We start from the raw sequence: 23,872 nt of genomic DNA, 5'->3' as shown, positions 1-23,872 counted from the left end.
GCATCAGTCCTGATCCGATTTTTAAGTAATAACCTTCATATATAGTGGCCGGTTAGTGTGGTGCCACTGAGGGTGCGGTCGCCACAGAGGTACTGCATCTCACCCAGAGGTGTGGTATCTCACTCTCAGGTAAGGAAGGAGTACAGCTCGGGACCCTAACACCTGCATCCAACACATACCCGCAGTGGGGGTAGGGCAAGATTGCTCCTAAGGGAGAGCACAGTCCCGGGTCCCTAGCTGTTGGGAGGGGCTATGTAGTGGGTGTGGTTGGAGGAAGTAGCTTAGGGGAGCACATGGAGAAAGGTATAAATAGAGAAGCCATCTTGTTTAGACAGCCAGTCCAGTCAGAACAGTGAGCAGTCAGAGAGTTCAGTCAGAGGAGGAGAGTGTGAGGAGCAGAGTCTCTGCATGAGCTCTGCCCCAGATTGGGCCTAGCAGAGAGGCCCAGGACTGAAGGAGAAAGAGAGAGGAGCAGGAAGGGGTCCAGGAACGAGGAAGGGACCCCAGGGGTGCGGGCAGTGCTGGAGGCCACCCGTATGCCCGAATCTACCAGGAGGTGGAGGGGTCAGGCCACACAAAGGGGACCAGTCCTTCAACTAGCAGAGGACTTTATGACTCAACTAGAAACCAGAGGCTGAATTATTTCTAGTCCTGCAGCCAACAGTCCATATCAGTCTCACCAAGAAGGTAGCTATGGAGGACCCAGGGGACGGAACAGACGTCGCCCAACAAGGCCCGCAGGTACCGGATTGGGACACTTGGTATGAGGTACAGGGAAACGGCCAGAGAGAGGACACACAGAAGGGGGTCCCGCTAAGTACTCTGGAGATATCTGAGGGTGGACTGAACCCCTCCCTGAGTAAGCGCAGCACGACGAGGGAAGTTATACTGGTACCTGTAACTTGGACTGCAACAACCGTGAGTAAAGACCCTGAGGACTGCACCCCATTGTCTCTGTGATTATTGCTGTGCCATCAAACCCTGCACTACAATGCCCAGCATCACCTATAACATCTACACTGCCCTGGAGCTAAGCTCTACCTGTGGAGAGCTGAACCAACCCTGCTGCACTAACACCAGCTCCAGAGGTTCTGCACAGCAGCGGCAGCTCCACATAGCCTCATACCACAGGTGGCGTCACGAACTATATATATCTAGAACTTTATTAATCCCCTGTAAATAACCCCTTTGGATTGACCGCCCTGGGTAACGGACCGGGTCACCGCCACTGTGACATCTTCTAAAACAACGACCGGCCCGGCACCGAGTAACCCACGGCCCAGGGGGCGCGTCATTAGACCCTACCATCAGCATGTAAATGAGCACTGAAATGAATATGACCATCTATCAAAGTAAAAATAATTTCAAGCCAACAGTGGGACTAGATAAAAAAAAACTAAAAAAAAGTTTAATAAAATGTTTAAAAATGTAAAACAAACCCACAAAAATAAGTGCCAACAAATTATGGAATTCTGTTTTGCCACTAAAAACACTAAGTTTGTGTAAAAACAAAAATAAACAAAAGATGTACACATAATTGGTATTGTTGTATACAGAGCAACTATAAAATTGTTATGGTATTTATTTCATATTATAAACAATTTAAAAAAATGAGTAAAAAAAGTTTAATTTTTTTTGTTTTCAGGGACAAAAATAATAAAATTTTGTGATGTAGTTTGTGAGTTAAAAATGCTGAGCACACTTCTAATTAATTTCTTTTAGGGTCTAGTTTCCTAAATGGTGTCTCTTATGGATGTTTCTGCTTTTTTGCTACCACAGGGCCTCTGCAAATGAAACATGGCAACCAAATTTACACTCAAAAAATCAAATAGCATTTGTGAGTCCTGCAATATGACCAAACACTAGTTTTTAACCACATATAGGGTATCACCGCATTTGGAAGAAAATACTTTACAAATTTTGTGGATCATTTTCTTCTATTACTCCTTGTGAAAACTATAGACTTGGGGCTAAAAAAATATTTAAAGGAAAAAGGTAAATTTTCATTATCACATCCAAATGTTATAAAGTTTTGTGAAGTATCTGTTGTTTCAAAATGCTCACACATCCCTAAATGAATTCCTTCATGGGTCTACTTTGCAAAATTAGGTCAACTGTAGTAGTTTCGGCTGTTCTGGCACCTCAGAGGCTTGCAAATGTGATATAGCATCCATAAAACTATTCTAGAGACATTTGAGCTCCAAAAATAAAAATGCACTCTTTCCTTCCAAGCCTTACCATGTGTCCAAACATTAGATTTTGACCAGATATGGTGCATCACTGTATTCAGGAGAAATTTTGTAACAAATTATGTGGTCCAGATTTTCCTGTCAACCCTTGTTAAAATTACTAATTTGGGGCTGAAACAACACTTTACTGGAAAATAACTTAGTTTTTCATTTTTACATTCAAATGTTATAAAGTTCTGTGAAGCACCTACAGGTACAAAATGGTCAACACACATTAAGTTGAATTCCATGAGGGGTCCGATTTCCAAAATGGAGTCATATATGCATTTTTACTGTTTTGGTACCTCAGGGACTCAAATGTGACATGGTGTTTACAATCTATTCTGGGCAAATTTTAACTCTAAAAATGAAATAGCGCATCTTCCCTTCTGATCCCTGCCATATGCCCAAAGGACAGCTTTTGACCACATGTGAGATATTGCCATATTCAGGAGAAATTGCTTAAAGTGGAAAAAACTAAAAGTGCTACACAGGAATTACCGTAAAGTCGAATAAAAAAAGAAAAAATTAAGGATTAATACATTTCCAGACATCAGTTAAGATTGACTTGAGGGGTGCAGTTTTTAAAATGATAGAACTTTTGAAAGTTTTCCATTATATACTGCAGGCCCCGCAAAGTCACTTCAAAACTGATTAGGTCTGTAAAAAATAGGATTTGTAAATTTCCTTGTAAAAATTATTTTTTTTTTACAAAAAAAGTAACCCTTCTAAATCCTAATAAAATAAAAGGACATTTGAAAAATTATGCTTGCATAAAGTTGACATATCAGAAATGTTATTTATTAACTATATTGAGTTATGTGACTATCTGGTTTATGGATATAAGCATTCAAAGTTTGAAAATTGTTAATCCTATTACATTTTCATCAAATGTCTGATATTTTTGTAAAAAAATAAAAACGAAAAACATATCGAAATTAATTTACTGCTAATATAAAGTACAAAGTGGCATGAAAAAACATCCTCAGAATTGCTGGAATATGTTGAAGTACTCCAGAGTTATTACCACATAAAGTGTTGCATGTCAATTTTGAAAAATGGGGTTGTCATTAACATCAACTTTGTCTTTGTTACTAAGCTGTTAAAGATACACTGTGTGCAGAATTATTAGGCAAGTTGTATTTTAGAGGATTATTTTTATTATTGATCAACAACTATGTTCTCAATGAACCCAAAAGACTCATAAATATCCAAGCTTAATATTTTTGGAAGTTGGAGTGTTTTTTTTTTAGATTTGGCTATCTTAGGAGGATATCTGTTTGTGCAGGTAACTATTACTGCGCAGAATTATTAGGCAACTTAATAAAAACCAAATATAATCCCATCTCACTTGTTTATTTTCACCAGGTAAACCAATATCAGTGCACAAAATTTAAAAATAAACATTTCTGACATGCAAAAACAAAAAAAATAGTGATCAATATAGCCACTTTTCTTTATGATGACACTCAACAGCCTTCCATCCATAGATTCTGTCAGTTGCTTGATCTGTTTTCGATCAACATTGCGTGCAGCAGCCACCACAGTCTCCCAGACACTGTTCCGAGAGGTGTACTGTTTTCCCTCCCTGTAGATCTCACATTTTATGATGGACCACAGGTTCTCTATGGGGTTCAGATCAGGTGAACAAGGGGGCCATGTCATTATTTTTTCTTCTTTTAGACCTTTACTGGCCAGCCACGCTGTGGAGTAGTTGGATGCATGTGATGGAGCATTGTCCTGTATGAAAATCATGTTTTTCTTGAACGATACCGACTTCTTCCTGTACCACTGCTTAAAGAAGTTGTCTTCCAGAAACTTGCAGTAGATCTGTTAGTTGAGCTTTACTCCATCCTCAATTCAAAAAGGTCCCACAAGTTCATCTTTGATGATACCAGCCCATACCAGTACCCCACCTCCACCTTGCTGGCTTCTGAGTTGGAGTGGAGCTCTCTTCCCTTTACTGATCCAGCCTCTGGCCTATCCATCTGGCACATCAAGATTCACTCTCATTTCATCAGTCCATAAAACCTTTGAAAAATCAGTCTTAAGATATTTCTTGGCCCATTCTTGATGTTTTATCTTATGTTTCTTGTTCAAAGGTGGTCATTTTTCAGCCTTCCTTACCCTGGTCATGTCCCTGAGTATCGCATCTTGTGCTTTTTGATATATCAGTAACGTTGCAGCTCTGAAATATGGCAAAACTGGTGGCGAATGGCATCTTGGCAGCTTCACGCTTGATTTTCCTCAATTCATGGGCAGCTATTTTGCGCCTTTTTTGGCCAACACGCTTCTTGCAACCCTGTTGGCTATTTGCCATGAAATGCTTGATTGTTCGGTGATCACGCTTCAAAAGTTTGGAAATTTCAAGACTGCTGCATCCCTCTGCAAGACATGTCACAATTTTGGACTTTTCAGAGCCCGTCAAATCTCTCTTCTGACCCATTTTGCCAAAGGAAAGGAAGTTGACTAATAATTAAGCACACCTTATATAGGGTGTTGATGTCATTAGTCATGCACATCACCAGATTTACTTAATTGGTAGTTGGCTCTCAAGCCTATGCAGCTTGGAGTAGGACAACATGTATAAAAAGTATCATGTGATAAAAATACTCATTTGCCTAATAATTCTGCACACAGTGTATGGCTCAGCAAGTTAAGTATTAACAAATCTCCTGGGCCAGATGGTATTCACCCACAGATATTGAGGGAGTTGAGCTCAGTTATTGACAGACCATTGTATCTCATATTCTTAGACTCTCTTGAAACAAGGGTGGTACCAGAGGATTGGAAAATGGCTGACCTGGTACTGATATTTAAGAAGGGTAAGAAGTTGGAGTGACTATCGTTCGATAAGTCTGAAATCAGTAGTGTGCAACATTTTTGAGGGCATTATAAGAGATGACATGAAAACATATATTACAGAGAATAATATAATAGCTAACAATCAGTATGGGTTTGTGAAAGATAAGTCGTGTCTAACCAAAATGTTGGGTTTCTATGAAGAGGTAAGTGCAAAGGCATTTGATACTGTACCACACAACAGCCTTATACTGAAGCGTCACATTAAGGACAAGGGGACACTATATACACATGGGTAAAAAACTGCTTATGGAATAGGAGACAAAAAGTAATAGTAAATAGCACATTCTCTAAATGGGATAAAGTCAACAATGGGGACTACAAGGATCTCTACTGGGATCATTGGGGACCACAAGGATCAGTATTAGGCTCCATTCTTTTTTTCCCTTTATTAATGACCTTGTGGATGGGATTGAAAGTGTCAGTCTTTGCTGGTGAGACAAAACTTTGAAGGATAAAAAAACAGAGTTGTATAATATTACATAACAATCTAGATAACATACTGTACCTACATTGCCAAACACATGGCAGATGAGGTTTAATATAGATAAATGTAGAGTGATGCACCTAGGCCAGAGTAATCGTATTGCTGCATATACATTATATGGAAATATACTCCAGACTAATGAACAGGAGAAAGACTTAGGTATTTTGGTTACAAATAAATTAAGCAGCAGTACTCAATGTCAAGCAGTAGCTGCAAAAGCTAACAAGATTTTAAGGTTCATAAAAAGAGAGATAAAATCCTGTGACCCCAATGTATTATTACCCCTATATAAATCACTTGTAAGTAGAGATGAGCGTTGTTCTACTCGAACTGTTCGCCAATCTCAAATTCGAGCTGATTGGGCGGTGTTCAAGCCGTTCGGCGAACACGAACGATTTGAGAAAAATTCGGCTGTTCGAGGTTATGTTCGATAACTGTTCGTGCACCAAAATCATAACTGGATTTTTTCACAGTAATGATGAAAATTAATGTTAATACGCAGTTTGAGTGTACAGCGAGGTGGGGGGAGGGGCAGGGGATGGATCTCTGCAGGAATAATGAAGATCTCCATTTTTTTTTCTCTTTCCCGCATTTACAGTGGGGAGGTGCAATCTGTCAGTCTATCAGCAGCGCACACACGGAGCGAAGTGCTTTTTTTCACACAAGCAAGTGCATGTGTCATTGGCAGTGTATGTCACATGTCCTTGCCCTATAAGACCAAGCCATTTTCCCCGTCGCCACCATTTTCTCACTGCTGCAGCTGCGTGTTAGACGGCACCGCTGTTGCTGTGTGCGCTATACCTTGTTAATTTCAAGCCAATTTTCGCACAAATCTACAGATAGCTTGAGAGTAGGGAATAGTTGTGATTGCAGTCCTTTTAAGGACTAGGTTACAGCATTTCCTACGACTTTTATCAGGCAGGTCTGTGCTCTTAAATAGATAGGTTGTGGGAGTAAAGACTAATTGTAATTGGAGTCCTTTTCAGGACTAGGTTGCATCAGTTCCTATCAGTTTTTGCCAGGCAGGTCTGTGCCAGTGCTGAGCACGTTTTTTTCACAGCATTTGGCTGAATCTAGCAAAGCTAATCCTTTTTGGCCTATTGCAGAGTGTGTTAGTCAGTGGAGTAGCCTATCTGTGTTGCAAGATATACCACCTGTGTATAGAATACCAATTTTTTTACTGCACCTAGTGAAGTAAAATCTTTTGGGCATAGCATCATTCTATTAGTCCATCTATACTGACCTCCATCAGGTTGCAAATTGAATATAATTTTTTTCTGCATCTAGCTCTGAAAAAATATTTGGCCTTCTAGCAGTGTGTGGGACTTTCTCTATTAGTCCATCTATACTGACCTCCATCAGGTTGCAAACTGAATATATTTTTTTCTGCATCTACCTCTGAAAAAATATTGGGCTTGTAGCTGTGTGTGGGACTTGTTCTATTAATCCATCTATACAGACCTCCATCAGGTTGCAAACTGAATATAATTTTTTTCTGCATCTACCTCTGAAAAAATATTTGGGCTTCTAGCTGTGTGTGGGACTTGTTCTATTACTCCATCTATACTGACCTCCATCAGGTTGCAAATTGAATATAATTTTTTTCTGCATCTAGATCTGAAAAAATATTTTGGCTTCTAGCTGTGTGTGGGACTAGTTGTATTAGTCCATCTATACTGACCTCCATCAGGTTGCAAACTGAATATATTTTTTTCTGCATCTACCTCTGAAAAAATATTGTGCTTCTAGCTGTGTGTGGGACTTGTTCTATTAATCCATCTATACAGACCTCCATCAGGTTGCAAACTGAATATAATTTTTTTCTGCATCTAGCTCTGAAAAAATATTTGGCCTTCTAGCAGTGTGTGGGACTTTCTCTATTAGTCCATCTATACTAACCTCCATCAGGTTGCAAACTGAATATAATTTTTTTCTGCATCTAGCTCTGAAAAAATATTTGGCCTTCTAGCAGTGTGTGGGACTTTCTCTATTAGTCCATCTATACTGACCTCCATCAGGTTGCAAACTGAATATCATTTTTTTCTGCATCTAGCTCTGAAAAAATATTTGGCCTTCTAGCAGTGTGTGGGACTTTCTCTATTAGTTCATCTATACTGACCTCCATCAGGTTGCAAATTAAAAATAATTTTTATCTGCATCTACCTCTGAAAAAATATTTGGGCTTCTAGCTGTGTGTGGGACTTGTTCTATTACTCCATCTATACTGACCTCCATCAGGTTGCAAATTGAATATAATTTTTTTCTGCATCTAGCTCTGAAAAAATATTGGGCTTCTAGCTGTGTGTGGGACTTGTTGTATTAGTCCATCTATACTGACCTCCATCAGGTTGCAAACTGAATATATTTTTTTCTGCATCTACCTCTGAAAAAATATTGGGCTTATAGCTGTGTGTGGGACTTGTTCTTTTAATCCATCTATACAGACCTCCATCAGGTTGCAAACTGAATATAATTTTTTTCTGCATCTAACTCTGAAAAAATATTTGGCCTTCTAGCAGTGTGTGGGACTTTCTCTATTAGTCCATCTATACTGACCTCCATCAGGTTGCAAATTAAAAATAATTTTTATCTGCACCTAGCTCTGAAAAAATATTTGGGCTTCTAGCTGTGTGTGGGACTTGTTCTATTACTCCATCTATACTGACCTCCATCAGGTTGCAAATTGAATATAATTTTTTTCTGCATCTAGCTCTGAAAAAATATTGGGCTTCTAGCTGTGTGTGGGACTTGTTGTATTAGTCCATCTATACTGACCTCCATCAGGTTGCAAACTGAATATATTTTTTTCTGCATCTACCTCTGAAAAAATATTGGGCTTCTAGCTGTGTGTGGGACTTGTTCTATTAATCCATCTATACAGACCTCCATCAGGTTGCAAACTGAATATAATTTTTTTCTGCATCTAGCTCTGAAAAAATATTTGGCCTTCTAGCAGTGTGTGGGACTTTCTCTATTAGTTCATCTATACTGACCTCCATCAGGTTGCAAATTAAAAATAATTTTTATCTGCATCTTGCTCTGAAAAAATATTTGGGTTTCTAGCTGTGTGTGGGACTTGTTCTATTAGTCCATCTATACTGACCTCCATCAGGTTGCAAATTGAATATAATTTTTTTCTGCATCTAACCCAGCCAATAGTTTTGGCCTAATACCACAGTTTGGCCACTCAGCTCTGCTCGGTTCCCATTCATTGTTTTTTTGTGCAAACAACTCCAGAGTTGTGAATTAGTTAACCACCAAAATGAGTGGAAAAAGGCCTGCTGCTGGTGGAAAGGGGAATAGGCGTGTTGGGAAGGGGAAAAAAGGTTGTGTCCGTGGGGTAGGTGTTAAAGCAACAGTAACATCTGCAGAAGAAAGACCATCTTCCAGCCAAACTAAAATGTCTACTTCTTTTAGCGGACAATGTGATAAGATCCCTTTCTTACGGCCACGCCAATCGCTACAAATTCCAGATGAGGCACAAAAACAGCAGGTGCTTCAACGGATATCAAGTGCTCCTTTAAGTGGGCTCTCCTCCACATCAACTTCAACATCACAAATACTCCAGTCCTCAAAGGTGTCACCCCAATCGCACTTGCTTCCTCACAGCTCCCAAATCTCCAGCTGCCCGTCTGAGTATGAGGTAGAACAGATGGTTGAGTCTGCAGAGCTGTTTACTCATACTATAGCCTGGGAATCAGAGGTCGACTCCAGCGCTTCTGTGAATCCAGACGAGGAAATGATCTGCACTGATGCCCAGAATCTTTATGAGTCGGATCCAGGACCAGACGCAGAAGGTTCTGACCATAATGTAGACCCTCATTCCCAAACTGTAACTCCTGTTGGTGGAGACAATGAGTAAGACGATGATGAGACTCAAATAGCTGATTGGAGCGACAACTTTAGTTTTTTGTCAGGGCAGGAACAGGTTGGCTCTGAGGACGACGGGTGTGATAACGCACAGGGTGATGATGATGAGGTTGGAGATCCCACTTACTGTCAACCCACAGTCAGCCAAGAGATGAGGTCAGCAGAGGAGGTGGAGGAAGATGCTAGTGACGACAAGGTCAGGTTGCGCCTTCCTGGACAGAGACGTAGTACTGGAAGCACGTCAACAACTGCATCCTCAAACACAACTCTGCCTCTCACCACAAGTCGTGGTGGCTCTTCAGGTCGCATGGGTGCTAAGCCTTGCATAGCCTGGGCATTTTTTCAGATCGATAAAGATGACCCAACTCGTGTTATCTGTAACATCTTTCAGCAAAAGCTAAGTAGTGGCCAAAAAATACATAGTTTGAGTACTTCATGCATGAACCGGCACATGGACATGAAGCATAACTTGCAGTGGGAAGCTCAGTGTGCTACAATGCGGCCTAGCTGGCCGGGCCAACCACCGTCTGCCATATCTTGTGCATCCGCGGCCTCTTCATCCTCTGTGACTGGGGGGACAGCAGTCACACCTGTTTTGGGGCGAAGACCTGCCACCTCTTTACCCGCAACAGCCTGCGTGATTGGCAGGTCATCATTTTCTTTGGAGGTGGTAACACCAGCTGGTGTTGAGCGCTGTCCGACATCGATAGCACCACCTTTGGATCAAGGCAACCTAACATGTCCGCCTGCATCTTCCTCACAGACCGGCAGTTTGCCGGGGACACCCTTATCAACCCCGTCTAAGCACAATAGCCAGCCCTCGGTCCCTCAGATGTGGACAAGTAAAAGACCATTTCCTCCTAGCCATGAGAAAGCTAAGAGGTTGAATTTCACCATCTGCAAGCTCTTGGCTACAGAAATGCTGCCTTTCCGCCTGGTGGACACAGAGGATTTTCGAGACCTTATGTCCATCGCAGTGCCCCAGTACCAGATGCCCAGTCGGCACTACTTCTCAAAGAAAGGTGTGCCTGCGCTCCACCAGCATGTCGCACACATCACCGCTTCTTTGAGAAACTCTGTGTGTGACAGGGTGCATTTCTCCACAGACACTTGGACGAGTAGGCATGGACAGGGGCGTTACATGTCGCTGACTGGGCACTGGGTAACTATGGTGACAGCAGGACAAGGGGCTGCTGTCCAAGTCTTGCCGTCCCCACGAGTTGTGCGTCAATCCTCTTTATGTCAAAGTTCCTCCACTGCTTCTGCCTCCTCAACCTCCTCTCGGTCTTCCACCTGCACCCAAAGCCTGTCTGGTCATGCCACAAGCTTTCTAACTGCGCAGAAGGGATCCTGCACACCTCCTTACTATGCTGGCAGTAGGGCTCAACGTCATCAATCGGTTTTTACTTTGAAATGTCTGGGAAATGTGAGTCACACAGCTGAGGAGTTGTGGTCAGCTCTGGAGAACCAATTTCATGAATGGTTGTCTCCACTGGACCTGAAACCAGGGAAGGCCGTGTGCGACAATGCTGCAAACCTGGGTGCGGCCCTTCGCCGGGGCAATGTCACACACGTGCCTTGTATGGCTCACGTGTTGAACCTGGTTGTCCAGAAATTTTTAGCCCACTATCCCAGACTAGATGGCCTTCTGCAGAGGGCACGGTCGCTGTGTGCTCACTTCCGCTGTTCGCATCCCGCAGCTCAGCGACTTACATCTCTGCAGAAGTCGTTGGGCCTGCCACTTCACCGGCTAAAATGCGATGTGCCTACCCGGTGGAATTCAACTCTGCACATGTTGCAGCGACTGTGGCAGCACCGACAAGCCCTGGTGCAATACGTTCTGACGTATAGCCTGGGCCAACGAGATCCAGACGTGGGGCAAATCACGCTGGAGGAGTGGTCTCAGATCAGGGACCTATGCACCCTTCTGCACAGTTTTGAAATGGTGACGAAGATGTTTAGTGCTGACGATGCCATTATCAGCATGACTATTCCGGTGACTTACATGCTGGAGCACATGTTAAACAGAATTCGGAGTCAGGTGGTGGCACAAGAGGAGGTGGAGGAAGTAGAGGAGGAGGAGTTGTATGCGGAAGGGCTAACATCTGCAAGGTCCAGACGGTCGGCAGCACCAAGGCGGCAGGCATGTGAGGGTGGGGGAGATGGTTTTACCAGGGCGTATGGTAGCAGCCAAACTAGTGAGGAAGGTGCAGGAGCCCAGGAAGAAGTGGAGGACGAACTGATGGAAGACTCATCAGATGAGGGAGACCTTGATCACATTTCTGTTGTGCGAGGTTGGGGGGAGAGGACAGAGGAAGGAAGCATGATTGTTACCTCGCCACCAACACAGCAGGGACTTGGTGCTCCTGGATGCGCATCACATATCAGTGCCTTCTTGCTGCACTACCTGCAACATGACCCTCGAATTGGGAGAATTAGAAATAATCCTGATACTGGGTTGCCGCACTGTTAGATCCCCGGTACAAAAGTAAATTTGCAGAAATTATTCCTGCCATAGAAAGGGATGCACGCATGCAGGAGTATCAGCAGAGACTGTTGCAGAATCTTACATGTGCTTTTCCACAAAACACCAGTGGTGCACGTAGTGAATCTCACAGTTCCAACTTGCCAACCGTGGGACCGTCAAGTGTTCAGCACTCAAACCATATCAGAACCACAGTATCTGCTGGTAACATCAATTTTGCGCAATCATTTCACCACTTTTTTAGCCCATCCTTTGCAAGGCCACAGGAGACAAGAAGTCTGACACATAGTCAACGCCTAGAGACGATGGTACAGGAGTATCTCCAAGTAAACATTGAAGCCATGACTGTGTCACTGGACCCTTGCTCTTTTTGGGCTTCCAATCTGGATAAATGGCCGGAGCTAGCCACTTACGCCTTGGAGATCTTATCATGCCCCGCAGCCAGCGTTCTGTCTGAACGTGTGTTCAGCGCTGCTGGTGGTGTGCTGACACATAAGCCCACGCGGCTCTCCACTGATAATGTAGACAGACTCACGTTCATAAAGATGAACAAATCATGGATCCGAAATGACTTTTCTACCCCTGTGTCATCCTGTGGAGAGTAAAAGATGGATGATTGGTTAAAATCACCCTACCAACCGTTTTAAGCTTTCAAATTACTAATCATGTTTATCTGTATCTTGGCTGGAAAATAATTTGGGCTTTGTAGCAGTGTGCAGCACTGATTCTATTAGGCCATCTATAATAAGCTCCACCAGATTTAAAATTACTAATCATGTTTATCTGTATCTTGGCTGGAAAATAATTTGGGCTTTGTAGCAGTGTGCAGCACTGATCCTATTAGGCCATCTATACTAAGCTCCACCAGATTTAAAATGAATAATAATTTTTAGCTGCATCTAGCCCGGAAAATAATTTTGGGGCTCCGAGATGCGGAAGACACATAAGTGCCTTCTTGCTGCACTACCTGCAACATGACCCTCATATTGTCAGAATTCGAAGTAATCATGACTACTGGGTTGCCACACTCTTAGATCCGCCAAACTTTTCGATCAACCTTTTCATTTTAATAAAGACCAAAAAAATGTTCATTTTTTAAATTATAAGCATTAGCAGGTTATTAGAAACTGAAATCAAACAGTTTTCAACTCAAAACTTTATTCTAGGTGATGTTACATTTTCACATAGGACCCCTTGTTCGAAAGGAGCTTCTGAACTCTCTCGTCCATTGAATTTGTCAGGTTTTGGATGGTTTCTGCTTCAATTGTTTTGCATGAGGACAGAATACCCTCCCAGAGCTGTTGCTTAGATGTGAACTGCCTCCCGCCATCATAGACACTCCTTTTGATGATGCTCCAGAGGTTCTGAATGGGGTAGAGGTCAGGGGAGCATGGGGGTCACACCATAAGTTTGCCCCCTTTTATGCCCATATCAGCCAGAGATGCAGATGTTTTATGTGCAGCATGAGATGGTGCATTATCATGCAAAAAAATGATCTTGCTGTGAAATACACGGTTCTTCTTCTTGAACCATGGCAGGCAGTGCTGTTTGAGAAAATCCACATACATTATGGAGTTCATCTTTAGCGCCTTCAGGGATCCTAAAGGGGCTGACAATCTCTCTCCCCATGATTCCAGCCCAAAACATTACTCCACCTCCTCCTTGTTGGCGCTGTAGCCGTGTTTGCGTGGGGTGTCCATCAACCAGCCATCCTCCACTCCATCCATCTGGACCATCGAGCGCTGCACGGCACTCATCCGTGAACAAAACAGTTTTGAAATCAGTCTTCATGTAATGTTTGGCCCACTGGTGCCGTTTCTGCTTGTGTGAAGTGGATAGAGGAGGTCGACAGGATGGCGTATGCACAGCTGCAAACCTCTGAAGGACCCTGCATCTTGTTGTTCGGGGGACATTAGAGGCACCAGCAGCTTCAAAAACTTGTCTGCTGCTATGACAAGGCTTTTTTGCCGCTGCTCTTTTAACCTGACGTAATTGCTTGTAGGAAAGAGTCCTCAATTTGCCCTTATCAGCACACACACGTGTGTACTGTGAATCAGCTACATACTTTTTGATTGCCAAGACACTTCATCCTGATCATCGCACAATGTTGATTGTAGTCATGCCTTGACCTAAACACTCCACAATTTGTTGCTTCTCAGCAGCCGACACATCCTTTTTCTTTCCCATTTTGGCAGAAAATGTAGGCTGCTTAATAATGTGAGACAGCCTTCTTAAGTAGTCTTGCCTTTCATTGGACACACCTGCCAAACTAATTAGCACAGGTGTCTGCAATTGCTTACAGTGATATAAAGAGCCCTGACACACATCACCATCAATGAGTTTAACTGACAAACAAACAAATTCTTCCCTTATCACTCCTAAACACTTTTTGCATAATAATTTGGAACACAGTGTACATGTGCTTTTCCACAAAACACCAGTGGTTCACGTAGTGAATCTTACAGTTCTAACTTGCCAACCGTGGTCTGTATGGAGTTGTTCAATAAAGGGCCCAAAATTAAGATAACATAGATGGGAGAGGTCTCTATGAATAGGAATTCCTAAGTATTTGATACCCTGTGAGGGCCAGGCAAAGGGAAAGTTGGACTGGATGGAATCCTATATGGATTTGGGGAGGTAGACATCGAGGGCCTCAGATTTCGCTGCATTGATTTTAAAATTTGACCATGTAACAAAGTGATCTATTTCAGCCATAACAGCATGGATGGATATATGTGATTGAGTGATATATACTAGGACATCATGAGCAAATAGAGAGCACTTGTACTCGGTGCCTCCCACCTCAATCCACCTAATATTGGGGTTATGGCGAATTGATGAGAGCAGGTGCTCCGTCACTAGGATGTATAAGAGAGGGGACAGAGAACATCCCTGCCTTGTCCCATTGGTGATTGTGAAAGGTGATGAAAATGTTCTGACGCGCCCCCTGGGCCTTGGGACACCCGGAGCCAGACCCTTTTTGGTGGATGCTGGTGGTTGTAGTCTCCGTGGCGGCGACCCGGTTCCGTGGCTCAGGGCGGTCAAACCAGTGGCAGAACTATTTATGTGGTTTTGATGTTTAAATGTCCGACTACGCCACCCGTGGATTGCGGTCAGAGTGAACCGCCACTCCAGGGCAGACCGCTGAGGCTGGTGTTGTGGGTGCAGCAGAGCGTAGCATAACTCCCCACGGGAGGAGTATAGCCTCAAGGCAGTGTATGCGGAGGATGGGGGTGATGGTGCAGGGCAGCAGCAGTAATGACACGGAGTCAGTGATGCAGTCCAGGGCCTTTACTCACAGTTCTTATTATCCAGACCACGTCTGCAGGTAACGGCTGCCCACGTCGTACTGTGCTCACCAGGTGAGGGGCTCAGACAACTCCCAGATAACTTTGGAGCGCTTCACAGGACCCCCTTTGAGTGTCCTTTGTCTGGCCTTTCTTACCAACCCTTCTGTCCGGCTGCCTCGGGCCTCCTCTTGGTAAACTTGGCGCCAGTTTCCCTGACCCTATGTGGTGCCTTCCTAGCGGGTGTAGCGAGGGGCTGCGCCACATAAAATGTCACAGCCTCCGGTTTCTAGCTGAGGGTCGTTTCCTGCCTCCACTAGTTTCGGGGACCGGTCTCCCCCTTTGGCCTGACCCCTCCACATAGGTGGATTCGGGCGTGCGGTGGCGACTCGCCCGTCCGCACCCCTGGGATCCCTTCATTCCTCGTTCCTGGAGCCTTCTCCGCTCCTCTTCCTTCCTTCTCCCTCTTCCAGGCCTGGGCCTCTGTTACTAGGCCCGCCTCCGGAGCAGAGCTCATGCAGAGCCCCTGCTCCCTGCCACTTCTGCTCAGACTTCTCTGCACTGAACTAAGATGGTGCCCACCTTTTATACTCCCTTCTCAATGCACCCAGGAACTGCTTCCTCCCTGCTCCTGCACTACAGGGTTCCCGTTCCTCAGTGTTCCCTCCCCCCACTCCAGCCAGGGACAGGTACTGTCGTGCCCATCTCAGGGGCATATTGGTCGCCCTGCCCCACGGCAATGTGGTGTAATGCATGCAGGTGTCGGGTCCTGATCCACACTCCATCCTTACCTGAGAGTGAGATATCACACCTCTGGGTGAGGTGCAATACCTCTGTAGCAACCGAGCCCTCAGGGTAATACAGTTCCATTTATCTTCAGCCTAGGTGACGTATTGCGATACAGGGCCGTGATTTGGGCTATAAAAGGGTCCCCTAGACCCCTACCCCAAGCTTTTTAAGAGAATCATATATGGTGTGCCAGGAGACTCTATGGAATGCTTTCTCAGCATCCAACGAGAGTATCTAATTACAAATTTTTAACTGCATCTAGCCCAGGAAATACTTTGTGCCTAGTAGCAGTGTCTGCTAGTCAGCGGATTATCCCGGCTGTTAAGCAAGCTACACCACCTGTAGTTTTGACACTTAATTTTTTCAAAGGAAATGCTTCGGGACCACGGGATACTCAGTGAAGAGCATCAGGAGGCACCCCAAGGCATAGGGGCTGGGACTGGCAGTAGGATGCCTTGCGGTGGACAGCCGAGCTCGATCCTTATAAAAGCTTTTTAACTGCAGCAGCTTTAGTGGATGCTACTGGAGCTGGAATTACACGGCTGCTGGCATGAGACTTGCCCTCCAATAGATCCTTGTAAATGGATTTAAAGTGTATTCATTCAAATTAGAGAGACAATTTAAATTAAAAAGCTTAGAGCTGCCTCCACCACAGGGGGGCTCGCTCGACCCACCAGCGGACAGGCACCAGTATTGGGAGAGGGGGGCTGGCCGTCAGGGTTCACCGCGGCTCTGGCACAAACCCGGCGACACGGAGGTGGCACGGTCAGGAGCGGACTGAACGTGTCGGCTTCTCACTTTTTGGATTTTAGAAGGGCATGACATGCCTATATCTGTGTCTCCCCCTCCTTTTACTCCTCCACCTCTTTTCTTTTCGCATGACTATATGTACTTGTCACTTTTCCATGTGTTAGTTGTGTCTTCAGAGCAGTTTGTCAGCTTTTGGACACCTTTGAAGGTGTTTTCTATGTGTTTCTATGTGTTTTTGTTTGCCTGCCATTGGTTTTAACGGTGTTCGAAGGTGTTCGACGAACAGTTCGACGAACAGTTCGGCGAACACACGGGTGTTCGACGAACCGAACTCGAACACTACGGGGGTGGCTCAACACTACTTGTAAGTAGGGATAAGCGGACCTAAACTGTGAAGTTTGGGTTCATATCAGTCCTGGCACCGAACTCTGAACACTGACTATTTCCCGGAAGTCCGTTTTAATCTTTGGGTTTGGTGCCAAATAAAGCTTGTTGAAAGGCTGCAGCGCTATGCTATGGGCACTTCCAGAGGGAATGTGTATGGGAGAGTCTTTATTCAAATAAACTTTTTTTTCCTGTGTGTCTTTTTATTTTTAAATACGGGGTTAGTAATGGGGGTGTCTGGTAGATGCCACTGCATTAATAACATAATAGCTAGATGCCAGCTCACATTAGACAGCTGACATGCCTGACATGAACCCCAAAAACTATTACCCCAATTGTCATCATGCCAGTCTAATGGATGCGCCATCTAATGGATGCGCCATTTCTGGGGTGGCTGAGGGCTGGTCTTATTAGGCTGGGAAAGGGTCACTATCCATGGACCTTCTCAACTATTAATATCAGCCCCCAGCTGTCTGCTTTACCTTGGCTAGTTATTGAAAATAGGGGGGACCCCATTTTTAATAACCAGCAAAGGCAAAGCTGACAGCTGGGGGCTGATATTAATAGGCTGAGAAGGTACATGAATATTGTAGCATAATAAGACCAGTTCACTGCTGCTTGCTTTCCATTGGCTGGTTATTAAAAATAGGGGTGCCCCCACATTGTTTTTTTTCATTTATTTATTAACAAGTACAGTAAACTACACCCGCAAGGCACTGCTGCACTCCTTCACTTGGACCTCCACCTCCTGGTTCAAGATTATTATTTTTTATATTTTTTTATTCTATGTTATATTATTTTAAGTAATTTCCCTATCCATATTTGTTTTCAGGACAATTGTCCTACTCTTACCCCCATTTTGCTTCCTTTTGCAGCCCCCCCCTTACTAAGACCATTTTACAGCCATTTTACAGCACCAAAGTTTAAGTTCTTATTGGCTTCTGTGGGGTTCGGGTTCGAGGTCAAGTTCAAATCAAGATATTGTACCCAAACCAAATTTTGGAGTAAAGTTTGGCCGAACCTGGCAAACTTGAACAACCACGGGTCAGCTAATTCCTACTTGAAAGGCCACTTCCACTTTTTATATTCACATGCAAAGCTAGAGTCAATTCAAAGAAGACAGATACAGTCAAAAGTAGCATAGATTCGGGTGGGCCCCTCAGAGCACGGGCCTAGGGCGACAGCATCATCTGCCCCCCTTCATTTGCTACACTACTGAGATAGATTATTACAAGGGAAGCATCTCCTATAAGGCTAAGTGCCCACGATCCAGAAAAGCTCTGGATTTTTCCTGAGCGTTTCTGCATCTCCCTGGCAGAAAAAACGCATGTGGATTTTACATGCATTTTTCCTGCCAGGGACAAGCGTAAGTGAAGTGTTATGATCATGCGATTTTGCATGCGGGTTGTCTAGTGCTTTCCAAGTGATTTTAGCATCACTTGGAAAGTACTTGATAACTTGGTCACACTATATAAATCCATGCAACCGGCATGGATTTTATATAGTGTGACCAAGTTAGTTAAAAAAAAAGAATAAACTTGGTAAAAAAAAAAAAAAAAACATATTCTCACCTTCCGATGGCCCCTGGTCTCCTTATCCGATGAGTCCGGTCTTCCCGGTGTCTCGCGGTTGTGTAAAAGGACCTTCCATGACGTAATTTAGTCATGTGACCGGTCACGTCAGCGGTCGCGTGACCCGTCACATGACTAATTGACGTCATGGCAGGTCCTTTTAGACCATCGCGAGCTGCCGGTGAGCCAGGACGCATCACTATGGAGAACGGGGACCATCAGAAGGTGAGTATAATGTATATTTTTTATTTTAATTCTTTTTTTTACTGGTACTATGGTACCCGAGTCTGGATGAGAGTCTCCTCTTCTCCTGACCCGGGTACCATCCGCACATTGAATCTCTTAATATCAGCAGGTGCACATTTAGTCATGCGGATATTAAGCGATTCAATGCAAATCAATGGTGGCGAAAACATCGCGATTACGCTAAATAATTGGTAGTGCTGCGGATTTTTCCACAATGATAATCCGCAGCAGAAATTTCCGCAGCATGTGCACAGCACATGTGGATTATCATTGGGGAACATGGCAGACCTTCTACCATGTTTTTTTTAAGCGTTTCTGGAGCGGAACTGCCCCTGCGGAAACGTTTAAAAAAGGCATAGTGGGCACACAGCTTGACAAGAGGTTAGAGAATTTAAGCTTGTTTAGATTAGAAAAAAGACGTCTCAGAGGTGATCTCATTTATATGTGTGGTCAGTACAAAGGACTGGCGCATGACTTATTCCTTCAAAGGACCTTATAAAGTCCCTGGAGGCATTTATTACTTGTGGAGGAAAGGCAATTGTAGCAGCTAAATAGTAAAGGGTTCTTTATAGTTAAAGCAGTCAGACTGTGGAATGTCTGACCACAAAAGTTAGTAATGGCAAACACTATAACAGCTTTTATAAAAGAGCTGGATGATTTTCTCACACCAAACAGCATTGTGGGTTATAAATAGTGTAGTGATAGAGAATGTATAACTGGTCAAGGAAGGTTGAGCTTGATGGACTTTTATCTTTTTTCAAACTATTTAACTGTGCAATCAAATATTTTGTTCATAGTGCTCATACTCGATAATGAATAAATGAAAATGGTTTGAAATTTTTCATTTTTTCTTCATTAATATGTGTATCAATCCTGTGATTTCCATAACTCCACTACTTTCCCTTCTTGGTGCTGAAATTTCAATGCTGGGTACTTCACGTATGTATTTTCAATTTCAAAATAAACCCTAATTTAGCTTTGATGAAGAAAAAATAAAACAGTTATGGCTGTCAGACGACATAAAAACAAAATCTGGGTTTTTTTGTGCAAAAGTAAAACACAAGAAAGTATATATGTTCGGTATCGCTGCAATAATAACGACTTGCAAAATTTGAATAGTATGTTATATATGCTATACAGGGAATGTCGCGAAATATTTTAGGATATTATGCCAGATTTTCTGTGTTTTGCAAATTCTCACTCCCACTCAGATAGAATTAATAAAAGTGAGTGCATAATTATATATATACCATATAAATATCCTTGAAAAACATAACTCCTATATAGGCTTGGTTCTTAAAATGTTAAACATATATGAGAACATATCCACTTGTTACAAAAAGGTGTGGTTTCCCCTAGATTAATTCAAAATATAAGGAAATAATGGTGGATCTCAATATCTATTTGTTCTATATTTTCATTTTTTTCCTCCTATTCTAAAAGCCATAACTTTTTTTTTTTTAAAGGATGTTTTGCGGGATTAATTGAAGTGTTGAATGACAATTTATCCCCTACTCTACTGAAAAATAGGAGAAAATTAAGATTGAGGTGAAATGGTTAAAAAACACAATTCCACCATTATTTTTTGGGTTTCATTTTTACAGCAGTCATTGTGTGGTAAAAATGACCTAACAGATTACTATGGTTACATAGATGCAAAACATGTTTAGTTTATTCTTTTCACTATTTAGTGGCTTAAAATTTCTGAACTGTGTAGAAAAAAAAAACAATTTCTGTTGCCATTAACTTTTTTTTATTTTTCTGTTGATATGAGGGATTGTTTTTGGTATCCTGAGCTGTGTTTTTGAATGGTATCATTTGAGGGTACATATGATGTTTTGATGTATTGCATTTTTTTTAGGGGGATAAGGTGACCAAAAAAATGGCAGCTATGGAGTTTAGTTTTTCTTCTTTATTGCATTTACCATATGGGTTAAATATAACAACCCAACAGGATGGCACCAGGATGGCAAAACCTGTCTCCCCCTGAAATTGACAGAGATATATGAGAAGTTAAACATCAGCAACAGGAGCTAACTCTGATCACTGCTGTTAGAGGCAGGTGCACCCTATATAACACAGTGGTCACTTTTGCAAACTACTCCATGACAGATATATAGGTCATGGAGCATTAAAGATTTAAGTAGTGATTAATGATAATTATGCATGTGAGGCTTCGGGACCAGTAGGTCTCAGAGATCGTAATGATCCCACCCCTTTCCTTATTTCAATAATAGTTATAGTTCAGAATACTCAATTGCCCTATAACTGCCATCTTCATGATTTTAACGTTTGTATGTCAAATGTTGTTGTAAATAAAGTTGTTGTATATAAGGTGGGTAGTGCTGGATTGAGGCCATGACGAGGTTCGCGAAACAGTAGTTGGTTCTCTTTGTTCACGCTTCTATTCCGCTAATGAAATAAGGAAAGAAAAAGCTTTGACTTGGCATGTGCCATGGTTTTTTCTTCATCGGAATACTTTTACTTGACTATGGCCAATCTTGGGCACAAAAGGTTGATTGAAACTATTTGTATGATGGGAATGATGACAGTGGCAGCTATATTTTGCACTACGTCACTTTTAAAAACACCCTGTGGATCATGAATGTCATATTATCAACACCACTTTGCACACCTTAAGGAAATTTCAGCAATAAATGACAGTCCCTTTATTTTTTTTTTATTTTGGGACAAATATTACATCCTTGTTAGCATATTATATTTATTCTAACACATATGCTGCCATTTACTTTTAGTTTTGCGTTAGTTTCTTGTACTCAGTACATTTGGTGGTGTGGCCACCCCTATGGTCTGTGCACCACTATATATGCAGTTTTTCACAGGAAGTTCTAAGACAGGCACTTGGTCTGCCCTGTCTACTTTGAGATCTTGTTGGTACATAGCGAGGTGAGTTACTAGAGTTAAGGACCATCCTAATTTAGTACACCTTGTTGCTGTGGGATAGCTTTTACACCTTTATGATTAAAAAAAACCAAAACTATGTACTCCATGTTTTTTACTTGTGCTACTATTCATTAATTTATTTCAGTATGCCTGTGCATTATGTTTTTATTTTAGACTTTGTTTGTTGATGGCCACAGCGTTCACGTGCACAGGAATATTATATTTATACTAACAGGTGTGCTGGCACATGCTTTAGTTTCTTGTTCTCAGTACATTTGGGGGAGTGGCCAACCCTCTGGGCAGATTCCAGCACAGTCAGGGTCTGGTCCTGCTTTGCCCCATCTATTTTGAGACCTGGTTGTCACATAGCCAGGTGAATTACTAGAGTTAGAGAACATCCATATTGACTACACTTTGTTGGTGTTTTCACTTTTTTAATGTTAACTAAATACATTGGGGCAATTCATCAAAGCATTCTGGCAAAAAAGCTTTGAAAACTGAATTTTCTTTTTTTCAGAGTGAGGTTTTCACACCATTCTTTCCCCAGATCCTACAAAGTGGTTGGACCTTGGACATGATGGGGTGTGGCAACCATGGTCATCAAATTCATGACAAATGGTGGCGTTCATTAAGCCACAAATCTTACTCCAGCTGAGAGCTGGATTTCTGTCGAGGCACATATAGCAGCGAACACCACAACTTACCTCGTCTGGCTCTATAAGAGGTTTGCACCGATCTTGATGACTCACCCCTAATATATTTTTTACATGTGTTAAAGTTTATTTACTTTAATAGTTATGTATTATGCTCTTAATCTGAGTTTTGTTAGTAAAGAATAAGTTGTATAGTTGAGCAAAAGGATTTTCAAGTTAAGCAGCCACGGTCTGCACCATCAAACCTCAAATAAAGGAAGAGGAAACCGCCATTCTTGTGTCATCTGGTCATTATATGCACCCTCAGTCCTGCACCCCAACATCCACAACCCCCTACATAAACCTTACCGGTAGCCCCGTGGCCCCACTCTACCAGTGGGGAGCAAATCCATCCCAGCTGCGTCACCAACGGCCCCAGCGGTCTCTTTCAGCACCGGCGGCCACCTATAGCCACATACCACTGGTGGGTCACGAAACTTTTCCCCTAAACAAACTGTCCTTTTTTTATTGACCGCCTAGGACCCCGGACCGGGTCATGCCCCCGTGACAATCCCAAGGAAACGACCGACCTGGTGGCGAGTACCCCATGGTCCTAGGGACCGCGTCACTTCCAACTTACCATCTCCAACAAATTGTAAAAGTGCTAGATCAATAGGCCGCTTCCACGGAGAACCTTTCTGGAGAGCAATGCCATAGCCTGTTGTGGCAAAGATGTAACCACTGCCTATGGTCACAAGCTTGCAACCTTCGTCTCTTCCAGCCATATAATTCAGCACTGCTGCATCATAGATGAATGCATCTAACTTCCTGAAAAAAAAGAAGTTTAAACATTTATGACAATTTATTAGAATTCATACTAAAACATTTTTATAAGCCATATGTTTTCTAAGATAGCCAAATAATTCTCTAAATTAAGTGGTCTAATTCAGTATTCAGTTCAAATTATAATTATTATTATCGCCACCTGTCCATCTGCTGAAATCCATTAGGATGCATTGAAATTACAAGGGAAACAAGGTGTTGCCTTGTATTTCCTTTGCATAAGCCACTATTTGAAAAATGTAGTACTATAAGGCATTCATTGAACTGATGGGCAGTCATGTGGCACATAATTTTACCCAACCTGCCACAGTGCTTTGTGTTTTCAGGTGAGGTTTTCAGGAACCCTTTATGATGTCCATATATTCAGTTAGGTAAGAATAAATCAATGGGCTGTCAATTCAAGATTGTAAATGTGTTGTATCCTCCAAATTGAGGTCTTTGTACTCAATGTTCATTGTGGCTAATACAGCAGAATTATCCGATAAAGACTATTTTTTAAGCCAAGCAACCATTTTAACTTTTAATGCAGATTAG

At 42.7% G+C, this 23,872-nt stretch overlaps 1 protein-coding gene across 2 annotated transcripts in view; it reads right to left on the bottom strand.

Annotated features, from left to right (window-relative positions):
* GRIN2A (glutamate ionotropic receptor NMDA type subunit 2A) overlaps positions 1-23,872 on the bottom strand; it is a 999,861-nt gene that overhangs the window by 85,283 nt on the left and 890,706 nt on the right. For both annotated transcript variants that reach the window (XM_073647750.1, XM_073647748.1), the window contains one exon: positions 23,136-23,323. In XM_073647750.1, the coding sequence (XP_073503851.1) occupies positions 23,136-23,323 (188 nt within the window). The remainder of the gene's footprint in view (positions 1-23,135; positions 23,324-23,872) is intronic.

This window comes from Phyllobates terribilis, unplaced genomic scaffold (assembly GCF_046119375.1).
Source record: "Phyllobates terribilis strain yellow unplaced genomic scaffold, ASM4611937v1 Scaffold_9__5_contigs__length_417890890, whole genome shotgun sequence".
In the NCBI taxonomy this organism is placed as follows: domain Eukaryota; kingdom Metazoa; phylum Chordata; class Amphibia; order Anura; family Dendrobatidae; genus Phyllobates; species Phyllobates terribilis.
This window is presented reverse-complemented; position numbering and strand designations above follow the sequence as displayed.